This window comes from Gracilinanus agilis, chromosome 2 (assembly GCF_016433145.1).
Source record: "Gracilinanus agilis isolate LMUSP501 chromosome 2, AgileGrace, whole genome shotgun sequence".
In the NCBI taxonomy this organism is placed as follows: Eukaryota; Metazoa; Chordata; class Mammalia; order Didelphimorphia; family Didelphidae; genus Gracilinanus; species Gracilinanus agilis.
The window spans coordinates 430,528,039-430,541,370 of record NC_058131.1 but is presented as its reverse complement, the minus strand read 5'-3'; the positions used below and the strand labels follow the sequence as shown (position 1 = coordinate 430,541,370).

Here is a 13,332-nt window from a genome sequence, read left to right as displayed (position 1 = left end):
CTGATTTAGAATTAGATGACCTGTGTTCCATGATAACATAGATAAAGTATATGATTCCTGAGATCCTTTCTAATTCTAAATCTCAGATTCTGTGACCAGAAATATGTTCTCCTGGGAGCTAGGATGTAGCCATTTAATCTACTTATTGGAAGGACTGACATCCCTATACTCAAATTTCCCATTTCTGTGCTAGCAGTAGCAATTAGAGAAGAAAAAGAAATTGAAGGAATTAAAGTAGGCAATGAGGAAACTAAACTATCATTCTTTGCAGATGATATGATGGTGTACTTGGAGAATCCTAGAAAATCAACCAAAAAACTAATGGAAATAACTTTAGCAAAGTTGCAGGATACAAAATAAACCCATGTAAATCATCAACATTTCTATGTATTTCCAATAAAAATCAGCAAGAGTTAGAAAGAGAAACTCCATTTAAAATCACTAGGCAATATAAAATATTTGGGACTCTAACTGCCAAGACAAATACAGGAATTATATGAGCACAATTACAAAACACTTTTTGCACAAATAAAACTAGATCTAAACAATTGGAAAAACCTAATTGCTCATGGATAGGATGACTTACAATCCTGGCCAAATTAATTTACTTATTCAGTGTCAGACCTATCAAACTACCAAATATTATTTTATAGAATTAGAAAAAATAACAAAATTCATCTAGAAGAACAAAAGATCAAGAATATCAAAGGAACTGATGAAAAAAAATGTGAAGGATGGTGGCCTAGCAGTACCAGATCTTAAACTGTACTATAAAGCAGTGCTCATCAAAACAATCTGGTACTGGTTAAGAGATGAAGGGTGGATCTATGGAATAGACTAGAGGTAAATGACCTCATCAATATATGTTTAATAAACCCGAAGATCCCAGGTTTTGGGATAAGAACCCACTATTTGACCAAAAAAAGTTCTGGGAACATTGGAAACCAATATGGCAAAAATTAGATTTACATCAATAATCTCATACCCTATACCAAGATAAGTTCAAAATGAGTATATGATTTAAACAAAGAGTGATATAAGTAAATTAGGTGAATGAGGAATAGTATACCTGTTAAAACTATGGGGAAGGGAAGAATTTAAAACCAAGCAAGAGATAGAAAACAAATAAAAGATGTAAAAGGAATAATTTTCATTGTATTAAAAAGTTTTTATACAAACAAAACCAATGCAATCAAATTTCCCATTTCAGGTCTAATCTAATAGTCTTGATACCCAGTCTTCATTCTGATATGAGGTTCCCCAACCATTTCTTTCTATTGATTTCTTCCTCCTCTTAGAATCATAAAGCCTTAGACCTAGAAAGCCATTTAGTATAATCAGTCTCTTTCCACACATACACCCCAAATCAGAAATCCCTTTTATAATAACAGAGATTCATCTGGCATCTGAACTTCTCCAATGACCAGGAACTCTGAACTTACATGTGGTAATCCTTTCTACTGCTAGGCAGTTTTAATAAGATGTCCTTACCCTTTCAATACCTTTCTATTAGTATGGTTCTCAGCATTATGATGTCAGAAAATCTAGGCGATTCCAAATTGTTAGACATGCTGTGGGCAAGAGTCACATAAGGCAAGAGGGCTTAACTGGGTTGCAGTCTACATCATGGAGGGAGTATCAACATGAATGAGACCACAGATCCACCAAAAAGTATCAGTTTCTAGAACTTTCTAAGAGACATTTGCTTTTTTAACAGCTTATAAAATGAATATATGTTTAGTCTTTTGGCTGGTTTAATCTTCCTATATTGCATAAACCACCGTTGAAATCCTATTGCAAATTTCCACTTACCAATGATTCATGACAGACAAGTAATAAAGAATGCTAAATTCACTTTACTATCCATAATCTCCTTGAAAGAAACTAAGAAGTGGAGCAGATAAAGCATAGATTTTTTTTGGTGAAAGAAGATTTCAAGAGGAAACAAACTAATGATGTAGCATGCCTCCTCTCTTCCATGTCCACCTTCCCTGTTAGCCACACATAATGTGACCTAACTCTGAGAAATGAACTTCTCAAATTCCTGATATAATTGGGAAAGGTGTCTCTGCAGGTAGGTCCTTTTCATCAGAAACTCTGGGTTAGTCTTCAGGTCTGCCATTTATTGCTGTGTGACCTTGGAAAAACCATATCACCCTTCTGGATCTCAGGCTCCTTGTCTGTAAAATAAAGATAATCTTTTTTTTGCCTTCTTCCCAGGATTGTTGTGAGGATCAAATGAAATAGGGTAAGTGCTTTACAAACTGATATACAAATATATTTTCAAAAACAATGATTAAATTCCCAAAACTAGAATCATTATTCTTCTGGAAGCTCTGCCCATTCCAGACTAGAGTCAGTTAACAACTGCTTAGAGAATTGACTGCTTTTTGTTGGGAGACCTGATTGATTCACACTCCTCTCCCTTCTTCCATCCTGCCTAGTACTTTGGACACAAAGAAACATGGAGTGCCTTTCTTTGTGCATGTGTATAGTGGAGGAAGGAGGGACAAAGAATATTACCATGAGCATGGATTCCTTCCCCCATAATCGTGATGATTAACCCTTCTCAGTAACCACAAGGCCACCATTCTCCAATTGGTTGTCTTGACTACATATACCTAGTTCATGTTGTCAAAATATGTTGTCAGGCTGCATTTTTTCCCTTGAGAGGTGTAGGCGTTTCCTGCTATTTGGGTGAGGTTTGAGCTTGCTTAGTCTCACTTTAGGCATTGAGGAAAGCTGGAACTGAGTTAAAACCTCATTCAGGATGATGAATTTCCAGGGACAACAGCAACACTTTAGGTCATATTAAAGGGTATATCACTTTAAATGAATTGTTTACCATCTGTTCTGCTCTTTAATTATATGTATACAAAGAACCATGATAGTGTCATAAGATTTTATCTTCAGTGCTGTTTGCATCTGTTTCAGGAAAGATCCCCCAAAAGAGGAAGACACCGTTTAGTAGTATCAGTTCTACACAATGGCAAAATATTTTCCTATATTTAAATGCTCTATTTCCCTTCCCATATCCAATCCCTGAATTAATCAGAGGGTTGAAATATAGTTTCCATTTTTACATTCTTCAGGAAGAAACCTAAGAAACACAATTTAAAAAATTTGTAATTCCAAATTTTTTTTGCCCCCTTCTTTTTTTGTTATTTTTAACCATAAATATTTGGAGAAAGTGGAGTTCAGTGGCAAAAGCACTGACCAAAGGACTTGAGCTCAAATCTTGCCTCTAATTTTTATTACCTGTGTGATCCTAGGCAAGTCACTTAATCTTCTTTGGCCTCGATTTCTTTATATGTAAAATGAGGAGTTCATATTAGATGACCACTAAAGTTGCTATGTCTGTGACCCTATGATCTCTGGACAGATAAATGTTATTTAAACATTTGCAGCATCAAGATAAAAACCTTTATTGAATTCATGGTCCAAGAAGGTTTCCTAAACACTTAATCCCTCTGGAGAATCACAGAATCAGAAGAGGTCATTTTGTTTTTAAAGTTCATAAACAGAATAGCATGTTTTTGAAATCTGTCAAGAATCAAAATCAGGGCCTCTGTTCTATAGCTTGAATACTCCATCCTGTTACTTTTTTTTTAAAAAAAAAATCAGGCTATTGCTTGTGTTTAAGTTTGTAGCACTTCTCCCTTTCTCCACAATTTTCTAAGGATCACTAACTGTGGTTAAGCAATAAAGTTTTTAGAATCCTGGCATGTAATTCTTGTGGGCCTGGTAATTTGATTTCATTCAGATGTCATCTAGATATCCTCTTACCATTGCTTCACTTATGAATAAATGTTTGCAGAGCTGAGTTTCCATATAAGTTACAAATGACCAATCAGTTCCAAGAGCTCTCTGCTGAGAATTATCTTAAGCCAGGCCACCTTAAAATAAACAAAAATGTGAGAAGGACACTATTCTCATCTCTATACTTAGTCACACAAACACAGACTCCCACTCAGTAATAAAGGAAAATCACAAAACAGGCTTCTGAGAAATAGCCTTAAAAAAAACCTTTACCTTCTGTCTTAGGATCAATAGTGTGTTCAAAGGTAGAAGAGTGGTAAGGGCTAAGCAATGAGGGTTAAATGACTTGCCCAGGGTCACATAGCTAGGAAGTATCTGGGGTCACATTTGAACCCAGGACCCATCTCTGGGCCTAGCTCCCAATTCACTGAACATCTAGCTGCCCCCTGAAACATATCTTTTTTTAAAAAATAATTATTTCTTTACATCATTTTCACTTTTATATACTCCTTTTGCCCTCACAGAGCCATTCTTTATAACAAAGAATAATAAAAGAAAAAAAATCAGCAAAACTAACCAGAACCTCAACCAAACCTGACGTGATAGGCAGTGTTCTATATAGTTTCCTATGAAAAAATAGCTTTTCAAGAAATAGTCCTTTTAAGGGGATGGCTACTATGTAAAACACTATATTCTTTGGATGGACTGGATAACATTTGATCTGCATTTTATTTTAGGCCTGCTAGGGGCGATCTCTTCCTGATCTTGGGATGCAGGGATAGTCAATAGACACCTGAAACTTAAAATGAAAGTCTGAGTATGAGAGTAGCAGATAGTGCCCTAAGGTTACAGTAACTCTCTTCCTTTTGAAATATTTTGCCAAGTACTTTTGGAAACCAGCAGTTTTTAAAAATTTCTCTCTGTAAAATACTATAATGTGCTAAGTGGATAGGAAAAAAACCTCCTGGTTCTTTTAAAAGAATTTTAAAAATTTAAAGCAACTAAAGTTTTGAAATTATCTGTGATAGGCAGTTTATGGAAGTGATGGAAGAGTCATTTTCATAATATTTCTCTGGTGAAGCAATTTGCTTCAGCTTCTTGGGCTGAGGAATGTGATGAGGTACTGATTACAAGTAGTCTTAGAAATTATTTTAGAGGTCACTGAATCCAACCCTTAGGTGAGCAGGATCCCTATGTAACATCCCTGACAAACTCGACCTCCTGTTGAGGACCTCCTTTGATGTTGAACCCACTACATTCTAAGTTAATTCATGCACTTTTGGATAGTTCTCATTATTAGAAAGCTTTTGTTTTTACATTGAGACTAAATATGCCTCTCTACATCTTCCACCCATTTTTCCTAATTCTATCCTTTGGAGACAAGCACAGGATCATAAAATCATAGAACTAGAAGGGGCCTTATAGGTTGTCTCCTCCAATCTCTTCATTTTGCACATGTGGAAACTGAGACCAAAAAGGTAAATGGCTTGTCCCAAATCACATAATAATGAACAGTAGAGCCAGAATTTGAACTCTAGTCCTCTGTCTCCCAAACCTAGCCTTCTCATGTTGCCTTCAGGCAGATTGATTCTAATTCCTCATCTGTCTAACAATCCTTCAATTACTTGAACAGCTATCCTATCTTCCTCAACTCAGTCTTATTTTCCCTTTTTCAGTCAACACATATCTCATCATATTTTGTCTCTTCACTATCCCAATGTACTGCAAATGGCTAATGTCTTTCCTCAAATGCAGCATGCAGACCTGAATGCCACAAAATGGGGTATGGCCAGGCCACAGGCTGCCATTTGAATGAAGTGCCCTGTTCACAATTCTGAGGGACTTATGACAAAGAATGCTATGCATCTCCAGAGAAAGAACTGTTGGAGGCAGAATGTAGATCAAAGCATGATTTTTCACTTCAATTTTTTAATTTTGGTTTTATGTGGTTTTTATTTTGGTTTTATATGATTATTCTCTCACAAAAATGAATAATATAGAGTTAAGTTTTGCATGATAATACATGTATGACCCAGATCGAATTGCTTGCCAGCTCTTGGAGGGGGAGGGACAACAGGAGACAATTTGGATCATATAACTTCAGAAAAACTTCTGTGGAAATTTGTTAGTACATGTAATTGGTAAAATAAAATATCTTCATAATAAAAAAATGAAGTACCATGTTCCATTCTTAAATACCAAAACCTCTTTGTAGAAAGAATGCTGGATTTGTAGTTACCTGCATGAAAAATGAATTCTGCCCTTGGAACATCACTGGGCTTTAATAAGCTAGCTTTGACTTGTTCAGTCTTAAGCATCCATTGCACTCCCCAGATATGTCTAGCTGTGTGTTTTCCACTTGTGTCTTCTACTCACTAAAAAATTGACTCACTCAAGGTGGATCTCAATGGAAAACCTAAAACAGTTTCTAACCATCTCCCTCCTTCAATGGACCCCTCTCCAACCATAATGACTCTGCCTGCATTTATTCCTTAATGATTAACATATTCATATCCTCACACTCTTCCATATTTCAATGATTCTGAACTCCTATATACTTATGTATAAACCCATGCCCAACTGCCTACTCTCTTACTCCTCTCCCCCTTAATGCTACCCAGCAATGCTCCCCACTAGATTTATTCTCCCCTTCTGTCATGCTCTCTTAAGTGCCTGCTAAACATCATCTTATTCCTTCTATCTTTGGGCACTCAGTGAGACCTGAATCCTTCCTTATGACCTCATATCCCTACTCGTCCTTTCTGATACTGAATGCACTTTCATTCATGTGCTCCAACTCAATGGTCATGAAAGTGGAGGAGGAATTGGAATAATCTGTGCTCCTTAGTGCTTAATCCAGACTCTACCACCATCACTCAACAACCTCTCTTCCTTTGAGGTCTATACCATCATTCCATCAAGGTGCTAGTGGCCATTATCTGTTATGTCCTAGAACAGTGATGGGCAAACTATGGCCTGTGGGCCAGATGCGGCCCCCTAAAATGTTCCATCCAGTCATGTGACATTATTCCTAATCTGACAAATACAATGAAATTTCCAAAGAGTTGCCTTAGAAACAGACTGACAGATGAGCATTTCCTTTCCTTTGGCCCCCTCTTTAAAAAGTTTGCCCATCACTGTCCTAGAATATCTTCTTTCATAAATGAGTCCCAAAGCATGATATAGCATTTATCTCCACATCTCCTGCCCTTGTAACACAGAACTTCTCTCCTACATCTGTTCAATCCATCCAAACTGACTTTCTGTCCTCACTCATGGCATTCCATCTCCTGACTCCACACTGTAATGATTAGAATGGGTGGTCGCCAAAATTGCAATTAATCCTTAAGTCACAAGACTGTTAATAGCTAGATTTATTAGTAAGAAAAAGAAAATAAGAGAAATATAGAAAGGAGGTGAAGAATTTCCTAGCCCAATAATCCAGAGCCTAACAACTCAGTGTCTGTCTCTGAATCTTGGTCTCAGAAATAACCCACCCCCAGCTTCCTGCTGGGTCTCATAAATCCTCACTACACTCACTAGCTCTCCTATATCACCCCCCAGGAACCAATCACAATTTCTCAATTAGCCTGGCACCACCCAGGTGGGCAGTGCATGTAGGATCAATTCCCTGGTTACTGATTGACCCAAATTCAAAACAAATGGAAGGGAAGTCTAAATCCCTGATTGATCAAATCAAAATACAAATTCCCTTCTCACAACACCATAGTTGGAATGAACTTCCTTCTTACCTTTTTACCTTATAGACTCTTTCTCTTCCATTAAAAGGTAAATCAAGCACCATCATCCACATAAAGTTCTTCCTGATCCACATCAACTACAAGTATCCTCCCTCTGAAAATACTTTCGTTGTAAGTACTTGGGGGGATGTATATGTGTGTGTAAATATATATTTTATCTACTTTTATATGTACTCATGTCTTCCATTAGAATGCATGTTTATTTGTGAATAGAGAAGCACTGGAGTTTATTAAATAGGGAAGTAATATGATCAGCCTGCATTTTAGGAAGATTGCTTTGCTGACTAGAGGAGTGAAGAGAGACTTGAGACCGAGATCAACCAGCAAGTAATTGCAGTTGTCCATGTATAAGGTGATAAGGACCTGCACTAGGATGATTTCAGTGTCTGAGGAGAGGATGTAAATACATATATGTATGTATATGATATTATGAAGGTAGAAATGATTTGGCATCTGATTGGATATGAGCAGTGATAGAGAGTAGAATCAAAGATGACACTTAGATTGTGAGTTGTGAGCCTGGGAGAATAAGTAATAGAGAGTAAAAGAGTAATAGATAAATTGGGGCAGCTAAGTGGCTCAATGCATAGAATGCCAAACCTGGAATTGGGAGGACCTGGGTTCAAATCGGGCCTCAGACACTTCCTGGCTATATGATCCAGGGCAAGTCACTTATAACCCCAATTGCCTGGCCCTTACCACTCTTTTGCCTTAAAACCAATCCTTAGTACCAAATTCAAGACAAAAAATAAGTTTTGTGGTGTTTTTTTAAACATTTATTAATATTCATTTTTAACATGGTTACATGATTCATGCTCCTCCTTTCCCCTTTGCCCCCCGCATTCCCCCCATCCATGGCCGATTGTGGTGTTTTTTTTTTAAAGAGTACTAGGGAAATAAGGAAGAGAAGAGGGTTTGCAGGGAAAGGTAATGAGTTTAGTTATGGACATTTAACATGATTATGGGACATTGAATTCAAGATGTCTAAAAGGAAGTTGGAGATGCAAAGATTGGAGGTCAGCAGAAGAGGGATGGATAAATAAATCTGAGAGTGATCTGCATAGAGATGATAATTGAAACCATGAGAGCTGATGAGATCTCTAAGTGAAGTGGAGGAAGAAAAGGGAACACAAAATAGCCCTGAGGAGCCCCCATCATTAGCAGGCACGAAATAGATAAAAGTGAAGCAAAAGGTACACAGAAGGAACAATCAGAATGGTAAGAGGAAAACTAGGAAAGGGAAATGTCATGAAAACTTAGAAAAGAGCATCAAAGAGCCTAAGGTGATGGACAGTGCCAAGGCTGCAGAGAGGTCACGATAAGGATTGAGAAAAGATCATTAGATTTGACAATTAAGATATTACTTTTGAGAATGCAATTTCAGTTAAATGAGTTTGGAAGCTAGAATGCAGAGTTGAGAGTGAGAGGAAAGGAAGTAGAGGCACTCACTGTAGACATGCTTAGTTTAATTTAGTTATAGGCATGCTTGTTTTAGTCACAAAAGGGAGAAGACATAGGACAATAACTGGTTAGGGATGGGTGATGAAGTGCAGATTTTTTGAGGAAGGGGGAGACATGGATACGTTTGAAGATAGTAAGGAACAATCAGTAGACAGGGAACAAATGAGGATCATTGAGTTAATTGGGATAATAGATTGAGGCAATCTGTTGGAGAAGACTGAATGGAATTGGATCACTTGTACATGTAGAAGTGTTAGCCCTGGGGGGTAGCTGGATGGCTCAGTGGATTGAGAGCCATGCCTAGAGATGGGAGGTCCTAGGTTCAAATTTGGCCTCAGACACTTCCTAGCTATGTGACCCTGGGCAAGTCACTTGACCCCCATTGCCCACTTTTACCACTCTTCCACCTAGGAGCCAATACACAAAAGTTAAGGGTTTTAAAAAAAAAGTTGTTATGAGCTGTGAACCTGTCAGAATAAGGATGACATTTTAGTATAATAAGGCTTCAAGGATGGAAGTTGAGCTTTGCAGGATGGAACCTTTTCAGGAAAGAGATGAAACAAGGAAATGAAATGCATTGTAGATCTCATTAGAGCATTAAGCCAAGTCCATCAGTGGGGCTGTAGGGTACACTGCCTGAGTCTGTCCTGACCCTGACATCATTTTGCTTCCTGGCCAGCTGGGAAGGGGGAAGGGTATGCTTGGCTGGAAGATGCATAAAAATCCATGGGTTGTTCTCTGTTGTATCCTCTCCCTCCACCCACCCCCACCATGCAGTGGCAATCTTTGTGGTTTTGTTTTAGGGTGTTTTTTGAATGTCAAATCCTAATTCTGCTTTCTATGATAAATATTTTTATAAATATTTTTATAGACTCAGATGTTTGTTTAATGAACACTGGTTACTGGTACATTTGTGCCTCTGTGTATGACTGTCTTTCAAAGCCAAGCCTCTCGTATTTTATAAATAGATACAAAGGATAATTATTATGATGCTCAGTGTTGTTTGGATCCTTGCATAATGGTCTCTTCTTAAGGTCCAAAGAGCAATCTTTCTTTCATAAAGGTGACTTAATGACATCCTGCTCTCTGGGAGCATCTTTTGTCTTGAAATCTCGAAGTGCCAGAAAACTAATCATTAATTGAGCTTTACAACTTGTTGGAGAGGTGATCATTATGATTATTCCCATTTTGTAAATGCAAAGACTACAGCTTAAAAAGATAAATCTTTTGCTGGGTTTAGTCGTTCAATATCACCAATTAAGCATCCATTGTGTTTGAAGTTCCATGATGGTGTTTTAGGGAAAAGAAAGTTTAAAAAAAAAAAAGGTCCTGCTTTATAAGAACCTGTAGTCTAAAGTAGATTATAAAAACAAACATGTAACTGGTAATACAAAGTATTTGCCAGAAGTTGGGGTGGAAAGAGAAGGGTAAAAACCCACATTTTTATGATGCTTTAAGGCTTGCAAAATGCTTTACATCCATGATCTCATTTTCCCCCCACTACAGTCTTTGGGGCTAGGTGCTATCATTAGCCCCATTTACCAAAGGAGGGAATTGAAACTCAGTGAGGTCAAGGAACACCTAAGACCACACAGCTAGTCATTATCTCAGTCCAGACTTGAACCCAGGTCTGACAGATTCCAGCTCTAGGACTTTATCCCCTATGGGATGCTAGAGCAATTTGAATAGTCAGAGATGGCTGGAATTAGTCTAACTTTATGGTGGTGAGTTCTGAGGCACTTTAAAAAGAGTAACAAATCTCCAATGGAATTGTAGAAAAAGCCAGGTAAACCTAAGTTATTTGATTTTTTTTCCTTTTGCCTTAATTCTGGAATGGTATTCTCTTTAGGATTACAAATATTAAAGCAGAGGGACCTTAGGAATTATCTAATCTAATTCCCTTATTTTGTAGATGGATGATTTTAATTTTGAAAGCATTCCTCCATATAATATAAACATTGTTGAGGTCATTGTGTATATTGTTTTTTTTCTGGTTCTGCTTACTTTATTTTACATCAAGTTATATGGTTATCTGAATTCTTATTTCTTATATAAATATATAAATATTTTATTTCTTATAGCTCATGAAGTAAGAAGATGTGATGGTTGGGCAACAGTCAGTGATATCTGGAAGATCATGGGAGAGATGGCAGTAGGTTAAAAAAAAAAAGACTGGAGAAGAACAAATGTTCTGGATTTCAAAAAAAGGGAAGACAATAGAATCTTCAAATTATAGGCCAGTAAGCTTGACTTTAATTGCCAGAAAATTCTAGAACGGCTCATTAAAGAGACTGAACATCTAAAAAAGAAAGTGATCTAAACTGCATAGTTTCATCAAGGACAGATTAGGCCAGACTTACCTCATTTTATTTTATTTTTTTTTGCATGTTTTCTAAACTGGTAAATCAGGTGAATGTTATAGATAGCAACTTACCTAGACTTTAGCAAGGGCAACTTGATGGTGCAGTAGATAAGACTGCTAGACCTAAAAGACTCATTTTCCTGAGTTCAAATATGCCCTCAGACACTTACTAGCTATGTAACCCTGGGCAAGTCACTTAACTCTGTTTGCCTTAGTTTCCTCATCTGTAAAATGAGCTAGAGAAGGAAATGGCAGACCACTCCAGTATTTTTGCCAAAAAACCCCCAAAAAGAGGTATAAAGAGTTGGAGACAACTGAAAATAATCAAAACAACAAGGTCTCAATCCTTCTAGGATTCTTCCAAATTCAGTTACTCCTTCTTGAAAACTGGTACAGTTTGGTTTAGTTTTTTTTTGGTTGTTTGTTTGTTTGTTTGTTTTTTACATTTCTATTCCTCTTTCACCTTTATTACAACTGTCATCGTATCAGGTTTCTGGAAAACTGAAGGTCAGAGCTAATAGTCTTAAATTAATTTAAGTGGGAGAGTGTCCTGGAGGAAAACTTAAGGACCTTACCACTAAGGGCTTTGGAGTGTGATAGGAGCAATACCCTGCTCCTCCCCATGTAAGTTGGGAGAACTTTTCTTTAAAAAATTGAGACCTTCTTGGAGACTAAAGGATTGATATCACTTCCTCATTGTCTGAATACAAAATAGCCATGAGGAGCTCACTCCAAAGTCATGCTTTTAAAGAGCTTTAATCAGCTGAATCAACTTGAGATGTTCTCACTAGCTATCCTTGTTGAATATTCTTCTGCTACAGCTAAGTAAATCTCTTTTCTGTTAATTGCTCGATGACCTATGAGTACCTGATTTTGTTCTAATATCAATTCTAAACTACCAGGACTTGGCCAAGCCTAGAACACTAGCTACTACAATAAGACTAGGAAAAGAAATTGAGGGAATAAACCTAGGCAGAGAAGAAACAAAATGACTGCTTTTTGCAGATGACATAATGGCATACTTAGAGAATCTTAGAAAGTCAACCAAAAAAAAAAAAAAGCCTGAAAAATTAATCAGGAGCAAATTTGCAGGATATAAAGTAAATCCACATAAGTCCTCAACATTTCTGAAATCCAAGAGGAAGAGATGGAAAGAGAAATTTTATTTAAAATAACTACAGAAATGTTTTTTAAAAACCCTTAGAAGTCTACCTATTAAGATTCATGTAAGAGTGAACTGAGCAGAACCAGGAGAACCCTATACATAGTATTAGCAATATTGCATGATGATCAGCTAAGAAAGAAAACTATTCTCAATAATACAATGATCCAAAACAATTCTGGAGGACTTACTATCCACCTCCAGAGAAAGAACTTATAGAGTCCAAATGCAGATTGAAGAATACTATTTTTCACTTTATTCTAATAAAGGTCTCATTTCCAAGATGTATAAAAAATTTATTAAAATTTACAAGAATAAGAGCTTTTTCCAAATTGATAATAGCCAGAGGATTTGAGCAGGCACTTCTCAAGAGAAAAAAATCCAAATTATATATATCCCTATGAAAAATCCTTCAATTCAATAATAATTAGAGAAATATAAATTAAAGCAACTGAAATTTCCATCAGATTTGCAAAGCTGACAAAAAGGGAAAATGACAAATGTTGGAGAGGTAGCAGGAAAACAGGCACATTGATGCACTGTTGATGGAGCTGAAAACTGGTACAGCCATTCTGAGAAGCCATTTGGTAATATTCCCCAAAGTTACTCAGCTGTACATAAACTTTGACCCAGTGATACCACTATTAGGTTTATATTCCCAAAGAGATAAAAGAAAGAGAAAAGGACCCTATATGTTTGGTTTTTTAAATGTGTTTTTTTTAAGTAGAAAAGAAATAGAAACAATGGGTGTTCCCTTTAGTTGAGGAATGGCTGAAAAAATTATGGCATATAAATATAATAGGATGCTATCCTGCAGCTAGGTGACA

General features: G+C 36.8%; 1 protein-coding gene across 1 annotated transcript in view; it reads left to right on the top strand.

The window, feature by feature from the left end:
• CDKL3 (cyclin dependent kinase like 3) overlaps nt 1-7,611 on the top strand; it is an 88,688-nt gene extending 81,077 nt beyond the window's left edge. The window contains exons 13-14 of the mRNA XM_044664688.1: nt 2,221-2,248; nt 7,549-7,611. Coding sequence (XP_044520623.1) covers nt 2,221-2,247 — 27 coding nt within the window. The 3' untranslated portion in view covers nt 2,248; nt 7,549-7,611. The remainder of the gene's footprint in view (nt 1-2,220; nt 2,249-7,548) is intronic.
• Nucleotides 7,612-13,332: the final 5,721 nt, after the last annotated feature.